Here is a 23,183-nt window from a genome sequence, read left to right on the forward strand (position 1 = left end):
TAAGTCTATCTCATATATTAGATTCACCTTTTAAACTGCATTACTGAAATAAAAGAACTTTTGCACGATATTCTAATTTTTCGAGTTTCACCTGTAGTAATTGAATAAATAAGTTAAATAAATACCAGTGGAGAACACTAGTTGTTGCATAGCAAAATTTTAAATAACATTCAAATACTAATATATCATGCTATTATACATTGAGTATAATAGATGCCCAGGCAAATTTTTGGGGATTGGGGGTACATTGCGAGCATGTGATCCTGAAAAGGCTGCTATGAGAGACTTGCCTATTCAGTAAATTGGCCAGGTGTAGGCACAAAATATGCATTATCAGAAAGCAAATCAGTTCCAGGCTGGCAATGTCTTACTACTTCAATTGGGATCTTGGTGGACCCAGTAGTACTTGCACAAATAAAAATTGTGGTAAAGAGTGGTACTTGGAGGCATGTCAATTTCTGGTTTCATTTTTTTAAAAAAATATAAAAAATAAATCAGGTGGATAAAGTGCTTGGCAGATACCAACGCAGATGGTTCAAAGCTTATTGGTACCTACAGACCCTATGTTGCTGGACTAATGCAGATATTTTTATTAGGACATCAAGCAGTAAGTTTTGCCTTGGAAATATATAGCAGAAAGAAACTGAAGTCCCTACACAATCTTACAGCTTACAGCTCAATCATAAGTAAAAATAAAAGTATATATTTTAAAAGATTGATACCAGCTGAGGTGCCCCAACATTTTTCTCATTAGCTTTTGAAGAGGGAAAATTAAATTCAGAGATATTCTATTTATTATAGTCTCTTGTTCCAGACTTATAAAGAAACATGTTTTTATATAACATGGAGCTTTGTTCAAAAGAGTCTGGATGAGCACATTTGGATGAGTTGAAGGTTGGGTAAACTTACCCAACTCTGTTTTGCATCACTGATGTAGTACAGTCATTGCTCATACTCCTCCAGATAGAATTCATCTTATTGAAACTCACCTCCTGGTCCCTAAGGTCCATGTTAAATGGCTGATTTGAGAGCACATTTTCAGTCATCAGAGTGTTTAGAATTGGAATAGTCTCTGTAGAGCTTTCCAAGAATTCAGTATCACTATCTGTAGGTGGGAACTTGACATTAAGTTTAGAAAGGGATTCCACAGAGTTTTCTTCCTCGTCTGGTCCCATTCCTCTTGATGCAATAGATGGGAAAAGAGATACATCTCTGTTGGTATCCTTTTTAACCCAGGGATTACAAAGGTCATCTGTTTGTTCATCAGTGCACTGGATAGGCTTGGAGAAAGGAATTTCTGGTAAAAAAGATGCAAAGGAAAAGATGAAAAGATATCCCACAGACCAGATTAAAATATATCATTCAGTTATACAAATTCCTAACAAATTCCACCCCCCAGAGTCGGTCTGTGAGGGAGATGGGCAGTCTCCAAATTTAACATATATATATAAAAATAAATTCCCCCCAATGCACTATGGCAGATTTCAGCTTTTTTTTTGAAACAGCATTATTCCCTTCATTGCCTCATTTGACACAGCAGGCTGATATCGGTGTTTCTCCATGTCAAACCGATAATTTCTTTTTTCAGGTATAAACATGTTAGAATTCTTGCTTGGAACTAAATTAAAATATTACACAATTGCTTTTATGTCTCAAAGCTTTCTTGATTAATAGCCTAGCAATTAGACAGACTATCAGGTCTTTTTTTCCAAGGGCTCATTACTTACATATAAATATCTTTATTTTCTATATTATTAAATTACCTTTCTATCTATAACTACATCTGTTCTTTCAATTCAGCTTGGTTTCATTCAAACCAGTCTCATTTCTTTCAGTGCTCTAACACAGATTTCAACTGTTTCACTCCACAGAGAAGGGGCATTTCTTCCTCCTTTCCCTCAAGGAGATTTCCCCCTTTCATTCCGTAGATCCTTTGCGGGGAGTCCTTGGAGGAAGAATGCACTAACTATTCCTTCTTCCATGGTTTTAAATCCTAGCTCAGAGAGATACTACTGGATGAGAAACTGTAAAACATCCTTTTAGCACATCAGGTCGTATCATTTCAGCAGTGTTGTAGAATTTGCTAAAACAACTACATATCTGCACTTACTAGAGATTAAGTTAACCCCACATTTGTCTCCGATAAAATACAGACAATTCTGGCAGCTTAAAAGCCATGTCTGAATTAGCTTACCCTATAGCTATGACTGGCTCTGTCCAGACTTAACTTATTCCAATGCATGTTATACTGTGAAGCACTTACATCAGCTATTCCTAAGCTGCCCAAACTCTGGAAGTTGGCTATAAATCAGTCAAGCCTAGCAATCAGATGCAGCTATTATTAGAGAACAAAGAATGTCGAAAATTGGGTTATAAGCACATATACTTTGCAGGAGCATCTGATCGGCCCCTGTTGGCTGTCATAGATTAGACAGATTTTGGTTTGATCTAGCAAAGATGGTTTTTACAACTGAGGTGAGGAAAGGGCTTTCAGTAGGGGGTGTGCAAATGTTTCAAATTTCAACTGTTTTAAATTCAAAAACTGAAACAAGTTTGCATTTTAAAAAGGCTCTTTCAATCACTCGGAAGTCCTCCGAGCTTGAAACAGTGTGTTTTGAACTCAAAAATGGAATTATCAGAGAGAAAAATACTTCCAAAATTAATCTGTTTTGAATGCAAAATAGCTTTCAATTTGAAATAGAGTATTTATTTGCTCAAACCTGAAATGCTTTGCCTGACAGTAGCTTTTAGACATTCACATTAAACGGCTTATCTCTAGAAGAAAATTAAGTCACAGTTTGCCACTTTTTCAGTCTGCTCAAAATGTTACCAGCAGCCCAATCCCTAGAAATACATGTGAGTTATAGATAAATCCTTTTGTGCCACCCATTTTTTTTTTAAAAAAAGAAATCAGGTATCTTAGATTGTGGATTAAATCCGTGAAATTATACTTCTGGATATCTCAAGTGATACAGTATGTATCCTTTCCATATATCATGCAATAACTTGCAAATTCATACCTGCTTAAATAACTTGAGCAGCCTCACATGAGGCTTGTGTTGCACTGAGATTATCCCACTACAGTGGGTATTAAAACAAACAAACCCTGATTCAGTATTGCATCAAGGGGAAATAAGGACCCCACTTTCTAGCCCAATCACCTTAATTTAAGAGTTCCCACAGTCAGTGAACATGTCTGCTGAAAAGATGTAAATGTATTCATTAGAATGTGGTTGCAAACCTAATTGACCAAGATTCCTAAATCTAGTGGTTTTATGCCAAATGAGGTCAAAGTAGGCTTTTGCTAGCAGTATATGGTGGTTAGGAAGGAGTGAGGTAACCCAGACACTGTTGCCTTTCTCCTTCTACGTAGTCTATTTTTGGAGTGACCAAAAGTCTTTATTTTGCCAGTAAACCCACTGCAAAATGGAATTCGTGCATCACAGCAAAGTGAGCTGTCAAATCACATGCCATAAATGAAGATGCACTGGTATTTTTCCCAAAACCCAAGGGTTATTGCTATATCAAATAAATGCATTGTATTATGCACAAAAAAAAAAAGGTATGGATAATCTTAAAGTGAATCTCTACGCAGTCAATGCAAACAGTTAGAAGGCAGTAAAGCATAGTTTTCAGAAGAAAGTAATGCAATAAAATGATACCAGTTGTAGGTTCTCTCCTTAGGCTACATTTATTCAGCTGGTCGGTCTGTGCTCTTGCCAGCGCACGTATTCGACTGAATTCTTCCTTCATGCCCCAGAAAACACTTTCCAGTTCATCTCTAAAGATTAATGGTTTCAGATGTAAAGTATCATCCTGTGCTTTTTCTGTTTCCTTTAACCCAACAAGCATATCATTAAAAACACCAGCACCATCTATGTTTGCAACCCTGACTTGAGGCCAGAAATTATGGGAAGGGATCCATGATCCCACCTTCAAGAAATTTTGATAAAATGGTAACTTCTTAAGGTAGCTGATGGGAAGGAGAGATTCTCAAACTGGCTGAAACAATACCACAAAGAAATGTGATTAAACCTCCCCTCTCCTCCCCACAAACTAAATGATTCTTACTTATTGCAGCCCCCATTAGAGAATACAAAAAGGCACACTACGGGAATTTTTTATCTGTCTTTCTGGCCTCCAACAAAATTAATATTGGAGCATGAGGGGATTATACAGGGGGAAAGTGTGAGAAATTAAAATAACTGAAGTAACTTATGGCATAAAGATATCAGTGTTTTTCTCTGCTACGTAGGTTGTTTTTTTTTAAGTAGAGAGATCCAGCATGAACCAATATAATATCTTTATTTTGGTATCCAGGATGAAAGCAAAATAAATATGAGCATATTCCTGCCATTTATCCTTGAATGGTATGTAGAAAGCAACCCTTATTGATAACCATCCATGGATAAAATGTCTCCCCATTTGCAGTGTTTAAGCATATTCAGATAGTGAAGGTTCTCTTGGAGAAGTTTGAATTCAGAAGAGGTTGAGTGAGGGTCCAGAACTGTTTGGAGAGAGGAATATGTCCTAAAAGATGCAGAATAGTGAGTATAATGAAAGGTGAAATAATCACTTTGTTCTTTTCTCTTCTTGAAGATCATAATTCTGACTTTGGAGACAGTCTGTTCCAGCCTGATTCTTTTTTCCCAATTCAGATCCAGAATTTTTGAAAAATGATCCAGGCTTCAAGTATCATTAAATTGACCCATGTGAAATCCAGCAAGTGAAGGTTTTAATTCATAGGCATACCCATTTGCTCTTCTGCTTGGACCAAGCCTTTCCTTTCTGTTAATTAAGGCACCAGGTGTCCACTGCAGCTTTTATGTTATTAATTGTTCAGTTTAGAGCACTGGATTCACACATCATTCTAAGCCATGATTTTATTAATCACGACTTAGTGGATAAGCTTGGCTTATTTGCAGTTGCCTCTCGACGTATATTGCCTAAGTCCTAAATTACAAAGCAAAAGCCAAAACCAAGCAAATTGTATTAGTTGTGATTTGTCAACCCAGCCTAAAAGTAGTTCTAGACATCTTCTTTAAAAGTGGGATGGGAGAAGACAAGAAGTAAGGGGGAAATATCTTTTAAAACCAGAAAGCAAGGATAAACAATGCATTATTATAGGAGGGAAAAAAAACTCAATTCCATACCTTTCACAGACAGATGTAGAAGAAACCCCTGATGATAATTCCTGTCTAGACGAAGGATGTTTTTCACTCCTTGCCTTTTGAAGGTGATCAGAAGTAGAAAAAGAAAAAAAGAAAATACTTGAATTATAACATTGTTGCAAGAATCACCCTATAAATTAACAGAACCATAAAGTTCTAATATAATATCCATTTGTTAATGGTATCTTGCCTTTTTATGCAAAAAAAATAAAATCCAAAATCATTGTTTAGAAATATGTATGCTGGAAATCTACTATGGATTATATCCTCATTATTTTTAGATGCTAGAATACGCCTGAAGTATTTTGGATAGCTGAGTTAACCAAGAACTGCTGTTCACCTTGGTTCTGCACTTATACCTCAGAAATAATTAATTTAGCTAAATAAGAGGGACACATTGAATGCTGACTTGCGTTTCATTCTTTTTTTTATTAAAGGCTCTCCCATAATTCAGTCATTTCCATACAAAAAGAATTCATACAAAATATTCTTCCACGTAGAATGTTCTCCACATAATGAAACTGGGCAGGGATTACTAAGTCCATACATATTTATGCATCAGTCTTTGTACATTAACATGCATCATAAAACTATCAGGCAAAACTCCACTTTGCTTTTTATTAAAGCTGATCCAGGGCTAATATAACATGTTTTCTCAAGTAAGGAGAGAAGTTATTATATTTTACTACCACCTTGTGGATTAGCCCTGTATTACATGGGCGTTTTATTTCAAAGCCTATTAACTAAAATATTGTCTTCTTCAAGGCGAGTTCGACTTTGGAAACTTCATGGATATATCCTGAAAGCTTTCTTGACAGTTGTAAAAAAAATGGTATTCCACTGTTGTTTTTTCAAATCAGTTTTCCCTACAGCCCATTTTTTTTCCCAGAGCATTCCCTTAACTGGACTCATCTTACTCATCTTTAGAACCCCATTAAGGTTGGCCAGGGGTTGCTACATGCTGCTAATCCATCTTTTACATAGCTTTCAGAATTTAGAAAAGGCTTTCCTGGGTAAATGAAGCCAGTATAGTAGGTTCTTTAAAGTAAAATTAGTTATACAAAGGAAGGACAGACTTTATATCTGCTTTTTACTCCATAAAGCAGAGGAAATTAATCTGATTATTCTTTAAATAATAACCAGTATTCTGAGTACTTTGTTTACAGAAGAGTACACTGCATTTAGTTTTTGGCTTTTGAAATTAGTTTTAGTCCTACAGTATCTGAATGTCTTCAGATCAGTATCTGAATTTTCTTACCTCTTTTTCGTATCTTGATACCTGTATGCAATTTTGTGCTTCATTTATTTCTTTCAGCTGCTTTTTTAGATTCCTTATTTCATCTTCTTTGGCAGTGATAATAGATTCAAATTTCTTTTCCTTTAAATTACTATCTTCTTCAGCTTTTTTTAATTTTACACTCTCACTTTCCAATTGTTCCTTTAAAAAAAAAACCACATACACACACAGAGAAAGAAAGAGCACAGTTGGTTAATTTTCAAGCTCTGAGGAATGTCATTATAGAATAGATTGTTATAGGCTAAATTAAGTCTTAGCAATCTGTGAAAAAGCTGTGAAAAGGCGAATTCCATGTTAGAGATCATTAGGAAAAAGATTGAAAAATAAAACTGACAATATCATCATGCCTTTATACAAATCTATGGTGTGACCACACTTGGAATATGGCACACAGTTTTAGTAGCTGTATTTAAAAAAAAAATTATGTGATGGAGCTGGAAAAGAGTCAGAAAAGGAGCAATTAAATTACCAAGGAAATGGGGCAATTTTTATATGAAGAAAATAGAAATGGTAAGTTAAGAGAGGTACAACATAAGAGTATATAATAAGCCACAATGTAAGTGGATAATGTATAGATAAGTTTCTTCTTCATTCATTGGAATCATCCATTGGAACTGAAAGATGGGATTTGTATGACATTCACCATTGAACAATGGCTGACAATATGAGGAAAATCCATCAAGGATGTTCGTACTGATAAGTGATTACTAAGACAGCTAAATATCCAAGGTCCAAGATAGTATGGCTCTTTTTAATGGCACCTGCTTAGCAACTGAGTGGGAAATCCTATTGTCTTCAAACAAGTTGTGGGCTTCTCAAAAGTAATGTGATTAAGGGACCAGATAGGCCTTTGATCTGATCAGGACTCCTTTTCTGCTCCTATATGAAATCAGATTTGAGTAAAGTACCATTAGGTTAAGATGAAATAATTATAATTCATTTACTTACAACATGCAGTTGATTTTCTTGTGGACAATTATTCAAAACAGTTGTGCTTTATTTTGAACACATACATAAAAGGAGTCATACCACCACTATGCATATTAGTGCTTAGAAATGCAAGAAATGTTGTCTTATTCCATTTATATGTCTTTTCACTAATATTTAATTAGTTTCAGCATGTGCTAGAATCAAGATAAAATATATTTAAAGAAAGTGACAATAGTCTTCAAGGCTCTTAATTTCTGGAACAGTTAAAATGTAGCTATTTAGCACTTAGGATTTTGCAAGATTCAAGATATTACGCTTCAAAAATAAGCTTAATAGTCTACTTTTAAATAGTCTACTTTTCTCCGGCATCATTAGGATATAATCTATTAATTCTCTGCATATAATGACAGTCTATACTGGAAAGGGGAAAACATCAGCAAGAAAGAAAAAAGAAAAAAAGAAAAACACAAAGCTATACCAGCAGCAGCAGCAGTGGCAACAACATTGTGTTTTCCTGAAGATCAAAATCTCCAGCTCTGATGGATGCATGACATTTGTCAATTTACTATGAAGGACAGTATTCAATTGTAATCACGTTATATGTTGCATGTGCATGTTTTGAGAAATGGCAGTCCAGAGTCAAAACTGGAAAACAGAGTCTCAGAGGTAGGAACACGGTGAAAATGATGAGTAGCTAAAGCCTTAGTTGGTTCCATCTGGTCAATCTGTTTAACAAATGACAAGCAAAAGGACCAAAATACATTTGCTTTTGTTCCCATTTTGAATGGGGAAAGAAGCAAAGTACAGCCTTATTACCTTCTTAGTGGCTCATCCATAAGATTTACTTCTGGATAGATATTGGGTGGCAAAATGCTATTATGAAGGTAAGTATTTCCTCAAACTGAAAAGAGGAAAAATTGCTGCAGTGGTAAAAACTCACCTATGTAGAATACATTTTTAATTCCCCAGTTGAAATGTCAAAATATTCTATTTATGTGTGACTGTGTAACTATATAAATATTTATATATTTATGGTTTTATTTCGACATAGCAAGCCTCTCAGAGTTGCCTTGCAGCGAGATAGGGGGCAAATTTAATGATTTTTTTTAAAAAAGGAAATGGAAAATAAGGTGGATAGTACCAGTACTATAACCACTATCAAAAATATTACTCAGTCATTCCTTTCTTTTTGTAAGCCACCTAGAGAACATTTGGTGCTTTTAGCTGTCTGCGTAAATGTAAATAATAAAATAAATTTGTGGACGTGTTTGATGGAAAGATTTTAGAAGGATGAAATCTATTTTTCTATTTCTGGATGGGTGGGAAAAGCTATTAGCACCATGTTTTGCTCAGAGAGGAGCCAAGGAAGATGGTAACAAATAATAGGAGAGAAATAACAGAAGAAGAAATAAACGAAAAATGTGAAAAGTACTGAGACAGTGACAGATTTCTAAAAACAGCAACAAGCAAGCTGACCTTTCTAAGGAACATACGATTTTTTTTAAAAGAAAAAAAAATGTTTAAAATATAATAGAAAGCAATACAATGGGATGGGGGCTTTCTAAAACTTCACATGATAAACTGAAGGAAGTTAGAATGGACCTGGAGAAGGTGCATAACTATATCTATTTGTGAGACGAAGAATATTTGAACCCACTTTTTATTTCTAAAAATAAATCCTTAAAAGCGCAAAACAACTAAACAACACATTAAAAATGCTTAAAGCAGAGATTGACAGTCTGTAACTCCCAATATTATTTTGTCTCTAGTCTTGTTCCTGGAGCTCATTTATGAACCTCTGGAAGGTCGTAAATCTTTGATTTTCAAAGTGAAAAGAATGCTGGAAGAATAATTTTGTTTATAAAAGTCACAAAGCAACGTTAACATTTAGTCAGTTAACTTATTCCTTCCCACCCGGAACTCCATTTCCTTGTTGTTCCTTTGGACGTAGTCCAGGAAGTGGGGTGAATCCTTGGAAGTAAAAATAACCCTGGGTAATTTTTTTCCTTTCCCCTTTGTTGCTTCTGTACTGTTAAATTTTAGACTGAAGGCTTCTCACTACACAAGATTGAAAAAGGACTTCACTGACCCTAGCAAATAATTGAGGGGACACCAGGAAATTCCCAGCTGTAAGTTCTACTGGGAATTTAAATAAACAAACCCATGTTCCCCCCCCTCCCCCAAATAAAAACTTGAAACCTTCAATGACAAATTACTTCTGTAGTGTTGCTTAAACAGCTATACCTCCCTGGAGTTACCATGAGAAGAGTGTGATTTGAAGGAGATTTAATGTTTTATGTAAACAAACAACAGCATCACACTTATTCAAGAGAACACAGGAGAATCAAGCATAAATGTAACAATGGAGAAAAAGAAGACAAAATAGGAATCATTATTTTCCTATGATTGGCTTGTAGCCTTAAATTTCACATGTATGAAGAGCCCAATTCAAATGACATAGCCACACCAACAAAACCACGTGCACACTCAATAGGAATCCTCACTATTACCATCTGATGAGTGGGACTAAGACCTTGGCGGTTGCTTTCACAATTTATGGTTAGGTGTATAGCAGGGAAAATGCTTATTTTTTCCGACTTCCACCCTGCTCTTTCCCTGTGTTTCCCAATAGACCTATTCCTTTTCTGATCTGGAGGTGACCTGAAGACTTCAAGGAGTGTCCTCCTGGTACATTTTTTTTTTTTAAAATAAGCATGTTGCTACCTGTTTTACTGGGGTATTCTTTTTGTCTTCGCTTGTGTTTAGATAAAACAGGAAATACCTCTTTCCTCCTGACTTTCAAGTATGACGAACTCCCTCTCCTTTTGATATATATATACTGAAAATAATAGTACATAATTTAAAAAAAAAACAATAATGATATTTGCACTTCATGTAACATTTGAGTTTCAAAGCGTTTTCCATCTTTTATTTTTCCAATTTGTGCGACCTTCTTCTAAAGTAGGTTAGTGTTACCACAGGTAAAACACCGAAGGCTTGATTAAGGAAAGGTTACTTTGTGAACACAATATTAGTTAGACATCTGCATGTTGTCACAATGCAAATATCACTTGAACACAAGTAAGCAAATATACTGAGGCTATTTTTGTAGGGGCAATGATGATTGCTATATCCATATTTGCAGCCTGTAAATATAGGTACTACGCTGTTACCAGAAGAATGTAATTTTTCTTTTTGTTTCCAATTCCAAAAATTGCAAAGCTTGCTTAAAGAGAAAGGAGAAAAGAGAGAATGAGAGATTCTGAAATTAGATTTCTCTAACATAATTATCAAGTGTCACTAATTTGACAAAATAGGTATTCTTTATTAACAAATTAACACATATGATTAAAATATGCTTAGTTGACAGAAATACAAGTCCCTAGCTCATTATCTGCAAGCTAAAAAATAAGCTTTCATAAAAGAGTTCGATATTAGGAATTGAGAAAAGCTGCCTTAATCCACATCAGAAGATTCATTTAGCCAAGTACTAATCTTTTTGAGCTTTCCAAGATTCTAGTTTTTCTCATTACATACTAATTCTCTTATGTCAGCTAGTGATGGTAGAAACTGGCCAAAAACCCAAGCTAGCACTACATGTAAACCACATACTATTTAACTGAGGTAAGATTCCATCTATTGCTTAATGCAAACAGACTTGGGGAACCTACTAGGCTTCATAATCATGTATAATCTCTAGGACAAGGTTATCAAACTCCTGGCCCATGGGCTGGATGCGTCACACGCTGGCCACGCCCACGCCCGGTTTAACGACAGTGAAAAAAGTCCCGATACGTCACATGGCACTGCCATGACAACATGAGTTTGACATTCCTGCTCTAGTAAGACAAAAAGCAAAAGAATGTAAACAATGCTGGAGACAACCTGCAGGTCTCCAGCTATCTGCTCAACTACAATTCTTAGCATCCATCATCATTTGACATGCTGCTGGGAATAATAATTCAGCAGCACCAGAAAATTCCTTGTCACTAGTTTACTGTGACCAATACGTTCATAAAGGAGAGAATCGAAGTTTTCCATTTTTAAGTGGACCTATATTGTGGTGACTCTTAATTTTGGCTAGTTGAAGAGTGTCAAATGATTCCAAGCAGGCTTGTCTATGTAGCTTCTCTACATTTCGACAAGCTTTGACAAGAAACAACAAGCTGCAATCAAAAACATAGGTGAAATATTTCCGCTAAGGGGCAGCAGGAGAGTGATGATGTCTTCAAGTTCATTCCCATTAAATGGGCTTTTCCTAACATTTGTAATACACTCTTATAAATTACTTTTTTCTCTTTCAAATTTTTAGAGCCACTATATATCTTAAAGAAAGTGTCCTACCTTCAAAAGCTTTTCCTTTTGCATTGCCAATTTCAGCTTTTCTTGGAGCTGATCAAAATCTGAGTTCAACAAGGTACCATTTCTTCTCATTTCATTGTCTTCATGGACTGGAACTTGACTTTGTGTGTTGACTATAAAAGAAAGTATTGTTTTGAATTAAATATTTAGGTGGGGTGTGGAAAAAATGTAGAATACATTGGGTTTTTATTTCACAGATAAATCCCAATTTGAATTTAAAAAATACAATACATAAAATTTCCTATTCCACCATCACATGGATAAAACAATACACACATTCTAAATAAAACCCTTTTTCATAGATATAAAAAGAAAACCATAAAAAGATTGCATAAATTTTAAAATAGCATTTTATTGCTATTTAATGATACTGCAAAACAATGCAAAATCTGTTAATTAAATTGTTTAAAACAGAATGGATACTCCACTGAACAATAAGCAACACAATGCAACAAACAGTTACTTATTTCTGGCTAAAAGTCATAATGAACCAAAGCTTATTTCTTTAGGAGTATATTTAATCCAACTTGGGGTTCACAAAGAGGGATAATGTCAGTGACTAAACTGAAGGGTTCTTTCTGAGGAAGTAGACAGCTTGCTAACTTTCCCCTAAGAACCTTACCTTAATCATTTGCTGCTTCACAAATGCTGGGGGTGTCAGTTCTTACTTTAAATACTGGCTTATCTAGATTTCAGCTGCTCTTTTGAGTGAACATTTGGGAAAGAGCATCCCTTGAAGTCAAGTTTCTAAGATCCAGTTTACAACCTATTAGAATGCCTCAGAATGCTTGTACCTAATTTATATCTCTAAACCATAAAACACCACACACACACACACACACACACACCTGTCATATAGTCTTTTTAAATCTATTTCAGTGTGCATATCAAGACATGCACACAAAATGCATGTATGCATTCACCTGCTTCCTCCAAGTGGGTGAGTGCTTGAGTGTTGCATAAAATGATATAATTAAATGAGATATTCTAGGAACAGAATAATGCCATATGACTGAGCACTGCAATGGAAGGGCCTTTCTCGATCATCTAGTTCAACCTACTGGTCATTACAGGAAACCATTAAATTACTCCTGCTCTACCTCCAGTGTGGGAATGGCTTACTGTCAGGAAATTCCTTATAATGTTCTTTTTTAAAAAAAAAAAAAAAATTCAGCTCACTGATCTTTGACCTGCCTTCCCTTTTAACAGAGAATGAGTCTGCACCTTCTTGCAAGTAATATTAATACCCTACCATAAAATTTACTCTCAGTCTTCTTTTGCAAGAGAAATCACTTTTCTGTTTTCCCACTAAAATACCCAAAGCTTTTATTTTTCCTCATCATTTTCTCATTAAAACAAATTATTTCCTTATTTGTTTTCTACACTTTATTTTTTAGGCTTTTTCACTTCCCTTTTCACTCTGTGTCCCATTCTGTCTCCCAACCCCTTTGTAGCATCTGCAAGCAGAACTAAACAATAGGACTTTTCAGAATATGTTTCCAATCAAAGTACTATACATATAAAGGGATGGCATTTCAAGAAGAAAACCTGTCAATCTATCAACACCAGAAGGTGGTGCAGTGATTAGAATGCAGTATTGCAGGCTAACTCTGCCCACAGTTTGGAGTTCAATCCTGACTGGGCTCAAGGTTGACTCAGCCTTCCATCCTTCCAAGGTCAGTAAAATCAGGGTCCAAATTGTTGGGGACAATATACTGACATTTGTAAACCGCTCAGAGTGCACTGTAAATATCTATGGAGTGGTATATAAGTCTAAGTGCTATTGTTAGAAGACAGCTCAAGAAAGCCAGCTATTTGAGACAGGAGATGTTGCTTCTTCTATAGCACAAGGAAATGAGCATTTTAGGCATGGGGAGTATCGGGGTGACCTTATTGTCCACTTTCTCAGTTTGCCAATTGGAGTAGTGGCTCCCCTTTAGCTAAAGGTAGAGCTAGCTCAGACAAGCTACACTCATTTATTGCCAGTATGTCTACAGCTCTATCCCAGGTAGCACATCTGGCTTTATAGAAGAAAGTGGTCAAAAAGACATTCGAGGAGGATATTCAGATGTCAATTCTGTTTTATGTTTCACAAATACTGTTCAGATTATCTCAAATGTAAAATATACTAGTTTTTTTTTTAAACCATATTAAGTCATAGCCAACCATGTCCACATTATGCTAAAACACAAGGATAAGCTCTTACATAACTCTGTGTCAAAATCAAAAATCAAACAAACCACATAAGGGCTGAGTGAATCTGGGACAGAAACTTCCTATAGATTACTTAAATATGAATCCTATTTTTTAGCTGTTATTCATGGCTTCCAAAGTTACAGTTTCACATTTTTAAAATGCTTTTCATTAATTATGAAATAGCACAGAGAAAGTTTGTTTTTCAATGTACGGCAGCATATTATTAGCCATTTTAAAGGGCAAGATCCAAAAAGGTGATCGAATGATCAGGCTGAAAAGTTGAGTACTTTCAAGACTGGATGGAAGGTGCCAACTGGAAGAAGTGGAAACAAAGTCCAGAATGAGCTGCCAAAAATATTGTTGATTCACTCACACAGTTTTCCTTCACTTCCTCTACTTTTAGGATTTCACTAGCTAACCCATGACTCCTTGGCTCATCCTTTCAGATATTATTTCCTTACCAGATTCCTCAATGCCTCAGAGATATATCTGCTTCAATATAGCTTGCACTGAACTGTATATAACACAATCAAACAACACATAGGAAATGCCAAAGGTGCTGCTTTTTCAAGAGGCAACTGAACTTTCTTGTTTTTCTTTGAAGACATTTTGCTTCTCTTCTAAGAAGCTTCTTCAGCTCTGACTGGATGGTGGGGAACGGGGGTGGGATCTGACCGGTGTAACTACTGGTTCGGTTATTTATGTTTTGCGCTGCACGTGTGAAACATTGTCAGCTTGCTGCCTGGACAGCTGAGCAGCACTGCGCATGGGTGCGCAGCATTTGAAAAAGCAATTTTTCCTGCTTTTTCAACCATAGCTGTGCTGCGCAAGGTTAAAAAAGCAGGAAATAACGGTCAGGTAAGAGCCCGGATGGGCGGGTGGGCCAAAACAGCAGCAGATACAGAACCAGTTCTGTGTCTGCTGCTCTTCAGAGCTACCGGTTCTACAGAGCCGGACAGAACCGGTAGAATCCCACCCCTGGTGGGGAATGGAAGGATTTATATTCCTTTCAGACAGCTGGTCATTTGCATTCTTTTAGACAGTCCTTGAGGCCACTTTGGAGTTTTTTCTGTGTCCTAGGGAAACCTGAATAGTGAAAATGGGTGTGGTGCCTTCTTGAAACTGCTGGGTTGTGGAGTTGTGCTTTCTGCGATGTTTTCTGCTCTGTGTCCCTTCATTGTTGAATGCAGGTGCAGGCTATTGGGGATGTGTCTGTGTTGTTTGCATCTCAAACTAAGGCACAAATGGTTCCTGTAGTCTGCAATTCTTATGGAAATTCATTCATATTCCCGCACCATATCTATGGAGATTCTCAGTCATGGTTGTCCCAGATGTTTATGTCATGTTTTATAAAATTTGCCAAATTTGAATTCCATGGGAGTTATGGGTCCTGGAGTTTAGACATATTTTGTAAATGATATTTGAAGTATCTTGGTTGAAAAAGTTTTGCCCTTTGGCATACAGATAACAGATAACAAATAATCAGAGTTGGAAGGGAACTTGTAGGTCATCTAGTCCAACCCCCCACCCAAGCGGGAGACCCTATGCCATTTCTGACAGATGGCAGTCCAATCTCTTCTTGAAAGTCTCAAGTGATGGCGCTCCCACAACTTCCCAGGGCAAGCTGTTCCATTGGTTGAATATTCTCACTGTCAGAAAGTTTCTCCTTATTTCCAGGTTAAATCTCTCCTTGTTCAGTTTCCATCCATTATTCCTTGTCTGGCTTACAGGCGCTTTAGAAAATAGCTTGACCCTGATTTCGCCCAGTTAAAATCAGTCCTTGTGTTTTACTCATCCCAATTTCTTGTTCAATATTCATACATCAACCTTTTATGCTATAAAATGGTGACCAGAAATTGTTTCTGTAACACAATTCTGAATGGAGGCAAATCAGCTTTTAAAAGACTGCCTGTTTTCTTTTTAAAAAGTTTTTAATGTAGGTATTTCCAGTACTAAGAGGATCATGTGAAAAGAACTAGAATCCTGTGACATCATACACATAAGACAGACACACAAACACACAGATACGCGAGGATGGCAAGAGACACAAACAGGGAGATAAGTCGGTAAAAAGCACGTTTGAAAACTACCTACCTCTGTTGGCAGTCATAGAAGCCAACTGTGATTTGAGTTGTTCAACAATGTTCATTAGAAGTTGGTTTTTTTCCTGCTGTTCATGTAGCTGCTTCTCATAGCTGTCTGTCTGTAATGATAGTGTAATTGGAAGCAATCATTTTATGTTGATGAATAGGTTTTACCTCAGCAGGCATAAAGAATGGCTATGCCATGGCATTAGCGCTTAGATTTACTGCCTCAAACTCTAAACACCATAGCTTGATTTTATACTTAAGGAGCTGGAAATGCCTTTGTATCTTGTTTCCCTTCTGTTTATTTATTATATTCTCATTTGATTGTTGTTCTGAAGAACCAGGGTGGAATATAAGGCTTTGTTTAACACACACCACCCCCATTTACTTCACAATAATCTGATAAAGGCAGGTGTGGCTGCAAAACAGTGACTTGTCAAAAGTATCAATATCATATTCATGGCTGTACTCAAATTTATCTAGTATCCTGTACTATACTGCCATTTTAAAAGAAGTTCTGGATTTCCCCCCACTTTTGACAAGACAATTATGGACAAGAAAACAATCAGCTTTCTGGCACAGACAGATGAGTTATTTGGTTGAACAATAGCAGTGCCACAATTTCTTTTTTCTTTTTCATTCTTCCACTCCTGAAAACCGTAGCCTTGAGCAGGCAACGGAAAGGGTGCAACTTTCTCAAAACATAACAAGAGCTCAGCAGATAGCAATAGCTGCATCATAAGCCCATTAAAAGGCAAAGAGGTCAATATACTTGAGCAGCCTGGATGACCTCAGGAAGCAGAAGGAAGAGAAAAAGTCATTAAGACCCAAATTGAAAATGTACAACAGCAATGTCTTGTCAACACTTCTGTACAGAGCACACTCATGACAGCTAAAACAGACAGAAGAAAAGATGCTTTTGACAGCCAGCGTGCACAAGTGATTCTTTTAGAGTCAGATGGCAGCAACAAGTTAGTAACTACAAGATATACTTGACAACCAAATATCCATCTGTATTGAGTACCATCTGGCCATGATGACTCCGGCTTCTATGCATTTGACACAGCTTTGATCTGCAGAGTCTAGCAAAACAAGTGGCCAACCAGAACCCACCACCAGCCATAAACTGACAGGTGCTCCAACCAGTCCCTGAGACCATAGAGTAAAAAAGAAGGAGGGTTACCGGAACAAAAGCCTCTTCTTTAAGTCGCACCAAGTTAAATAGGAGACACTCCTAAGTTGACAAACTTTAAGCAACTGCCTTATACTTTGCCCTTGGGAATTTGCCCTTGGGAAAACTTCAAACCAATGAACTAAATTAAGGAAAGGAAGAATCCAAATGGCATTTGACACCCACAATCTATTAATTTTGTTAATGTATTAAATGGTAATCAGGATATCACAGAAGCACAGACGCATTTAGGGACAGAGCCTGCACCAGTGGGATCACTAAACTGAAGTTTGCTAAATTGTTTATTGTACCATTTAGAGGCCCTTCTTTCAGACTAAGAAAGTCTGTTCAGTAAACAAACTTATCTAGGCAAAGACTTTCTCTGGAAAACATCTACAAATAACCAAAACAGCAGCAATAAATTTAAAAGTCGCGGTAGGGCCTCTAAACCCTGGAAACCAGAGGGGGAAAAGGCTGTTGCGCAAGGCGTGGGCCGAAGTTTTGTGCCAGTCAGTGTTGGGGGTGAAGAGCCCATGCAGTGTTTCTGGGTGCCGCGTGACAAAAAAAAAACAAAGAGAAAACCTTTGCTCCCTTGGCCCTGCAGGGGATAAAAAAGCTATACCAGGCGCGCCAAAAAGAAAGAAAAAAAGATAAAACCACCGAAGTTAACACGGCAGGAAAATGGGGGGAACGGAGAGGGGCGACCAACCAGAAAGCACGCGTTCCAGCAGGAACGCCCCTTAATCCCGCCCACCTTAAAGGGATCAGGAGTGGGCAATTTTCGTTGGGGCGGGAGGGAGAATAGGAAGGCTCCAGCAGAGGGGTTTGCTGGTCCCCCGACCAATAGTTCTTCCGCTCTAGATCGAACCTTTAATACCACCTGGCGTTGGGTTTTCCCTGGGTGCCGTGGATGGAGGGGAGGGATGGCTTGCCAGCCGACGGCGTTCCCCCCCGTTCAATCCCCCGGTCCAACAACCCTAGTAGTTATTCCTCTTATCCTCTAAGCTCTCTTCTGAAGTTTCGTATTAGGCGGGCATACAGTGTCTCTTTTTTTTAAGTTCCTTCAAACTATTTTTATTAAAACTATATGAATTGTGGGTGCAGTACTGTTCTATATTCAATATTGTGTCATGGATTGAAATTGGTTGAGAAACAAGCACACTAGACTATATTTTAAAATTGAAAGCTACTTTATAGTTCATTTCATCTGTATCTTCTGTAATACAAAGCACCAGGGGGGAAAAAACATTTCACATGCTGTTTCCTCATGCAAATGTGGGAGACTTCTTTCCCTACTGTCAACCTCCTGACTATCTCCCTCCTTGCAAGCACAGCATCCTTTGACAAAGGCAGTCCTAGAGGCAACTGGTGGTACATGTTAAAACTGCCTAAGAGTTAAAAGAGAAAGGCAAACTATCCTTGATGGATACAAAATTCAATTTCATAAACAGACAAACAATATCTTTATCGTGGCACAGCTTCATACCCCTGATTGCATGATTTTGGCAGATAATTAACATAGCATTATTGAACTACACAATATTTCTGTTGTGTGGGAAATCTGAGTCCTCCCCCCCCCTTTTTTTTAAAGAAACAACTGTAAAGGAAATCTTAACTTGTAGGGTTAGATACTAAAAACATAACGTACCTTTTGCTTCAGTTCTTTTCTAGCAAAATCTCTCTCCATACACGCCTGTCGAAACACTTCGTATGTCTTATTAAGCTGCTCTGCAATATTTTTATCCATACTTCCCAGCAATATTTCATCACTGAAGAGATTATGAATGCAGCAGATCTGGTTAAATTACTTTAAAATAAAAGGAAAAATATTGGTTATTGTAGATTATTTTTGCTGTTTCTTCACATTTGTCCAGAGAAAGGAGCAAATTAATGAACCGATGTGGTGAAACCCCATCCGACACTACTAGGAATTATTTTCCTAGGACAAGGGTTGTTCCCCTCCCCATTTTTGAGAATCTCTTTTTTTAATATTGATGCATTGATACTCCAGATACAAGTAGTCCTCGACTTATGACCACAACTGAGTCACAAAATTTATTTTGCTGAATGAAACAGTTTTAGGTGAATTTTGTTCCATTTTATGAACATTTATTGCCATAGCTGTAAAATGGATCCCTGCAGTTGTTAAGTTAGTAACATGGTTGTTAAGTGAATCTGGCTTCCCCATGGACTTTGCTTGTCAGAAGGTTGCAAAAGAGACATTGCACCCATCATAAATGTGAGTCAGTTGTCAAGCAGCAGAATAAATCACATGACCATGGGGATGCTGAAATGGTCATAAGTGTGAAAAAGGGTCATAAACCACTTTTTTTCAGTGCCATAGTAACTTTGAACAGTTACTAAGTCGAGGTCTACCTGTAACGCATGAAATGAAACACATTTCATTCTAAATTCAATAACCATAGATAATGCTTTTAAATGAATTTGGATTCTATAAATTATAAATGCATGTCCCATGTCGATGCAAGTATTTATTCAGGCTAGCTCACTCCAAGAGTTCAATTCTGAGCGGCTCAAGGTTAACTCAGTCTTCCATCCTTCCAAGGTGGGTAAAATGAGGACCCAGATTGTTGGGGGCAATAGGCTGACTCTGTAAACCGCTTAGAGAGGGCTGTAAAGCATTATAAAGCGATATATAAGTCTAAGTTCTATTGCTATTACTATGTTCTATAAAGCAAGCTTTCTGGCAACCCACAGTCGAAACTCCCCTTGTTCAATCATCCCTGCTTCCCTCCAGAAAGAAATAAAAAAGCTACAAACGAGCCATCTATATTATTTGTTAACCTGTTTTTCCTTATTGTGTAAGGATGCTCTCTGGGCATGCTTACAGAAGCAATAGCATTCTCCCTGTTTTGCTGTTAGGAGTTAGCAGGAAGTGGTGGATGGGTGTATGCAGGTGAGACTGGCCACTCAGGTGAACATCAGCTCGCATGCATCGTGGGAGTTTCCAGATGAGTGAAGGGGAGATCCTGGTAGTGTGGGATCAAGTGGGTGGAGTCGTGGCAACCCCTATGCTATTGCCATATGACTTTGGCCTCTCATCTCACAGTGAGAAAAGAGGCTAGAACAGTGATGGCGAATCTTTTTGGCACCGAGTGCCAAAAGCGCGCGCGCATACCCAAAATGCACACGCTCCCCGCGCCTGCGTGCTTGCCCTGCATGTGCATGTGCCCTGCCCCCGCACAGCAGAGGACCAAAGACCAGGTGCCTCAGCGGGAGGCACCTACGCATGCGTGGTGGAGCTGAGCTGGAGCAACGGTGCATGTGCCCACAGAGAGGGCTCTGATGCCACTTGTGGCATACATGCCATAGGTTCGCCACCACGGGCCTTAAAGAAGCTGCTAGTACATTGCTGAGAGCTGAGATGTCCCATGGCGATGGGAGAAAGAAGAAGAGGTTGGAATGGAAGGGGTGCCTGGGAAGCCCTGGTACAGTAGCTAAAAACAGCAAAACACTGAACAATTGGAGACCCCATGGTGGCTATAGGGCCATGAAATGGAATGAGTGATGAGCTTGGGCACGTTCTGGAGGGACTTATGGGCTATAACCGAAGAGATTCTTGAGTCCAGCATAGGGGATAGCATGAGAAAGAAGGTGACTCCATCTTAATTATGCTAGGCATAAACTGAGTTGGAGAATTGCTTTGGCAGGCTTTTATAATTTTGTTACATTTATCCTACAACCGATAAAGTTATTTCCAGGTTCTTTTTCCTGAGCTTGCCATCCTCCCAGGGCCGGACAGGTTGTTAGGGGATGGGAGTATCCATGGGCAGCTTTACAGGCATCGCAACCAGAAATAATGCCAGGAACGTTACCATGGTGGGCAGCCATGCATACACTGGGCATCCTGGGAGGGACAGAAATACTGCCGCTGGCCAGGAGGAAGGAAGGAAGGAAGGATCAGGCTAAACAGCCTAATGTTACTCCTCTCAATCTCCCTATTAGACCAGCCAGCATTTCTGTCTTATCTCGTCCCAAATAGTATTTATAGAAGATCTTTGTGAATGCTTTTCATTTCGTTTTGCATGTTTGGTGTATAAATGAATGTCCTCTAATAATTCCACAGCCCCCAAGGAGTCCATGGCCCACATTTTGGGAACAATCACAAATATTTAAGGCTGAAAGCATCATCTATTTTTTCTGGAAAATCAGCAGGCATCATTTATTGCTTAAGCCAGTGGTCTCCAGCTTTCTGGCACCAGGAACCAGTTTCGTAGTAAACAATTTTTCCTCAGACGGGGTGGGTGGGTGGGGTGTGTGTGAGAAAGGTTTTACATGCAACACAGACCCCACATATGCGCAGATGAAGGTTTGCTCATTCACCTGCTGCTTTTGTGGCCCAATTCTTAATAGACTTTGGACTGGTATCAGTCTGCGGCCTGGGTATCGGGGACTGCTGGTTTAAGCCATAAAGGTAAATGTTGCAGTTTGGGTATAGTAGTTTGTGTGAACACAGCCATTTGCGGTTTATTTAAGAAATCATAATTAAGCAAATCCTGGTTTACAGGTCAGAGGGACGCAAGACCTGCAAGAGTTTGAATCCAAAATGCGCATGTATTCCTTTTCTGGAAAACAAAAATGAAAAGGCTTGATATGCATTCTGACCTTATGGACACCACCGTACCTTTCTTTTAAAAAGCTGAAGTGATAAGTTACTCCTAGAAGCCTTATAGGAAGAGAGCAAGAGAAAGGAAAAAGCAGAGAATTTATCGCAAAGGAAATGGGAAGATCCTTTCTCTTTAAGCAAAAGGTCCATCTAGCCCAGCAATTTGTTTTCTAATGGTGATTAATAAGAGTTAACACTTGAAGTTATAAACTAAGGAAAAACCCAGCATCAGATTGTCATATGTGCACTGCCCTTCACCAGTCTTTAATGTTTAGACTTAGTAATCTATATATAGATTATTTATTAAAAAGTTATTTTTCTTTTGAAAATGGTATTCAGAGAGGAATATAATTATACAGTTTAATTAAATTAAAAGGATTCAAAATCAATAAAAAAGAATGACCTGATTAAAACTCTCTTCAACAATCCAATAATAAGTATTTAAATTAATAGAAATGCTTCTATTAAAGGAGAAAGAAATAGACCAATCTTGGAGACACAACTTCAAGACTTGGGAAAAACTATTAAAAAGGTCTTTCTTAATTTTCTCACTAAGTGTGACTTTAAAAAGTCAGTGGAGGAACAAAATATGTTTTCCAAAAAATCTTAACATCTAGATAAATTCATGAGATGAAAAAGTGTTTCAAATTAATTTAATCCAAGTTACATATGCCTTAAAAGTTACAATGAGGGTACCTTATAAACAGACTGATAAATATTGAAACTGGGCTATCCAAGAAGCCATCTGTAATTTGCAACTTATAAAATCCTTTGTTATTACAATGGGTTGTCTTTCGAAATACTGAATTTTGAGACAATTTAACCTGCTAACTAAAGGCAGTCAAATATAATTTCCCATTTAATATTACCCTATTAGTAAAACTATAATGGAATAAAAACAGTTAAAAATCAAAGTGTTATTTTAAACTTAAATGATCAGTGGACAAAGCATTTAGGAGATTTATCTATTAGCTAAGCCTGTTTGCAGCACGCTACCATGTGACAACACAAATACAAGATGTAGTGTGAATATGTAAGGAAAATATTCAAGTTGCCATTATAATTCCTTTAAAATATGAGGCCATCTAATGCAATACTAGTAATGAAGGTTACTACGGACTGGAGCAGTCCTTATTCCCTGTGTAGACCAAACTGTTGCAGTTCTCTTTAACCACAGATTTAATGCTAGTTGAAAAACCAAAACCAATTATCTTTCCTCAGATTTCATACCAAACAAACAAGAACAGCTTCCAGAACATAATTAATTAAATGTGACAAATTTCTAATTTAAACAGAGTCAACTTTGGCACCAGCATTCCTTTGCTTCCCTATTTATCATTGA

The 23,183-nt window shown here is 37.5% G+C and overlaps 1 protein-coding gene across 8 annotated transcripts in view; it reads right to left on the reverse strand.

Annotated features, from left to right (window-relative positions):
* TANK (TRAF family member associated NFKB activator) overlaps positions 1-23,183 on the reverse strand; it is a 41,670-nt gene that overhangs the window by 9,807 nt on the left and 8,680 nt on the right. For 5 of the 8 annotated variants that reach the window (XM_026674540.2, XM_087949862.1, XM_026674539.2 and 2 more), the window contains 7 exons: positions 18,863-19,021; positions 16,051-16,159; positions 11,743-11,873; positions 6,430-6,609; positions 5,154-5,227; positions 3,663-3,781; positions 990-1,297 (listed from right to left, as the gene is read on the reverse strand). In XM_026674540.2, the coding sequence (XP_026530325.1) occupies positions 990-1,297; positions 3,663-3,781; positions 5,154-5,227; positions 6,430-6,609; positions 11,743-11,873; positions 16,051-16,159; positions 18,863-18,961 (1,020 nt within the window). In that variant the 5' untranslated portion in view covers positions 18,962-19,021. The remainder of the gene's footprint in view (positions 1-989; positions 1,298-3,662; positions 3,782-5,153; positions 5,228-6,429; positions 6,610-11,742; positions 11,874-16,050; positions 16,160-18,862; positions 19,022-23,183) is intronic. The other 3 variants (XM_087949866.1, XM_087949865.1, XM_087949867.1) reach the window with 1 other exon arrangement.

This window comes from Notechis scutatus, chromosome 1, assembly GCF_049901735.1.
Source record: "Notechis scutatus isolate UNSWTSFEM ecotype Mainland chromosome 1, rNotScu1.2, whole genome shotgun sequence".
Lineage (NCBI taxonomy): Eukaryota > Metazoa > Chordata > Lepidosauria > Squamata > Elapidae > Notechis > Notechis scutatus.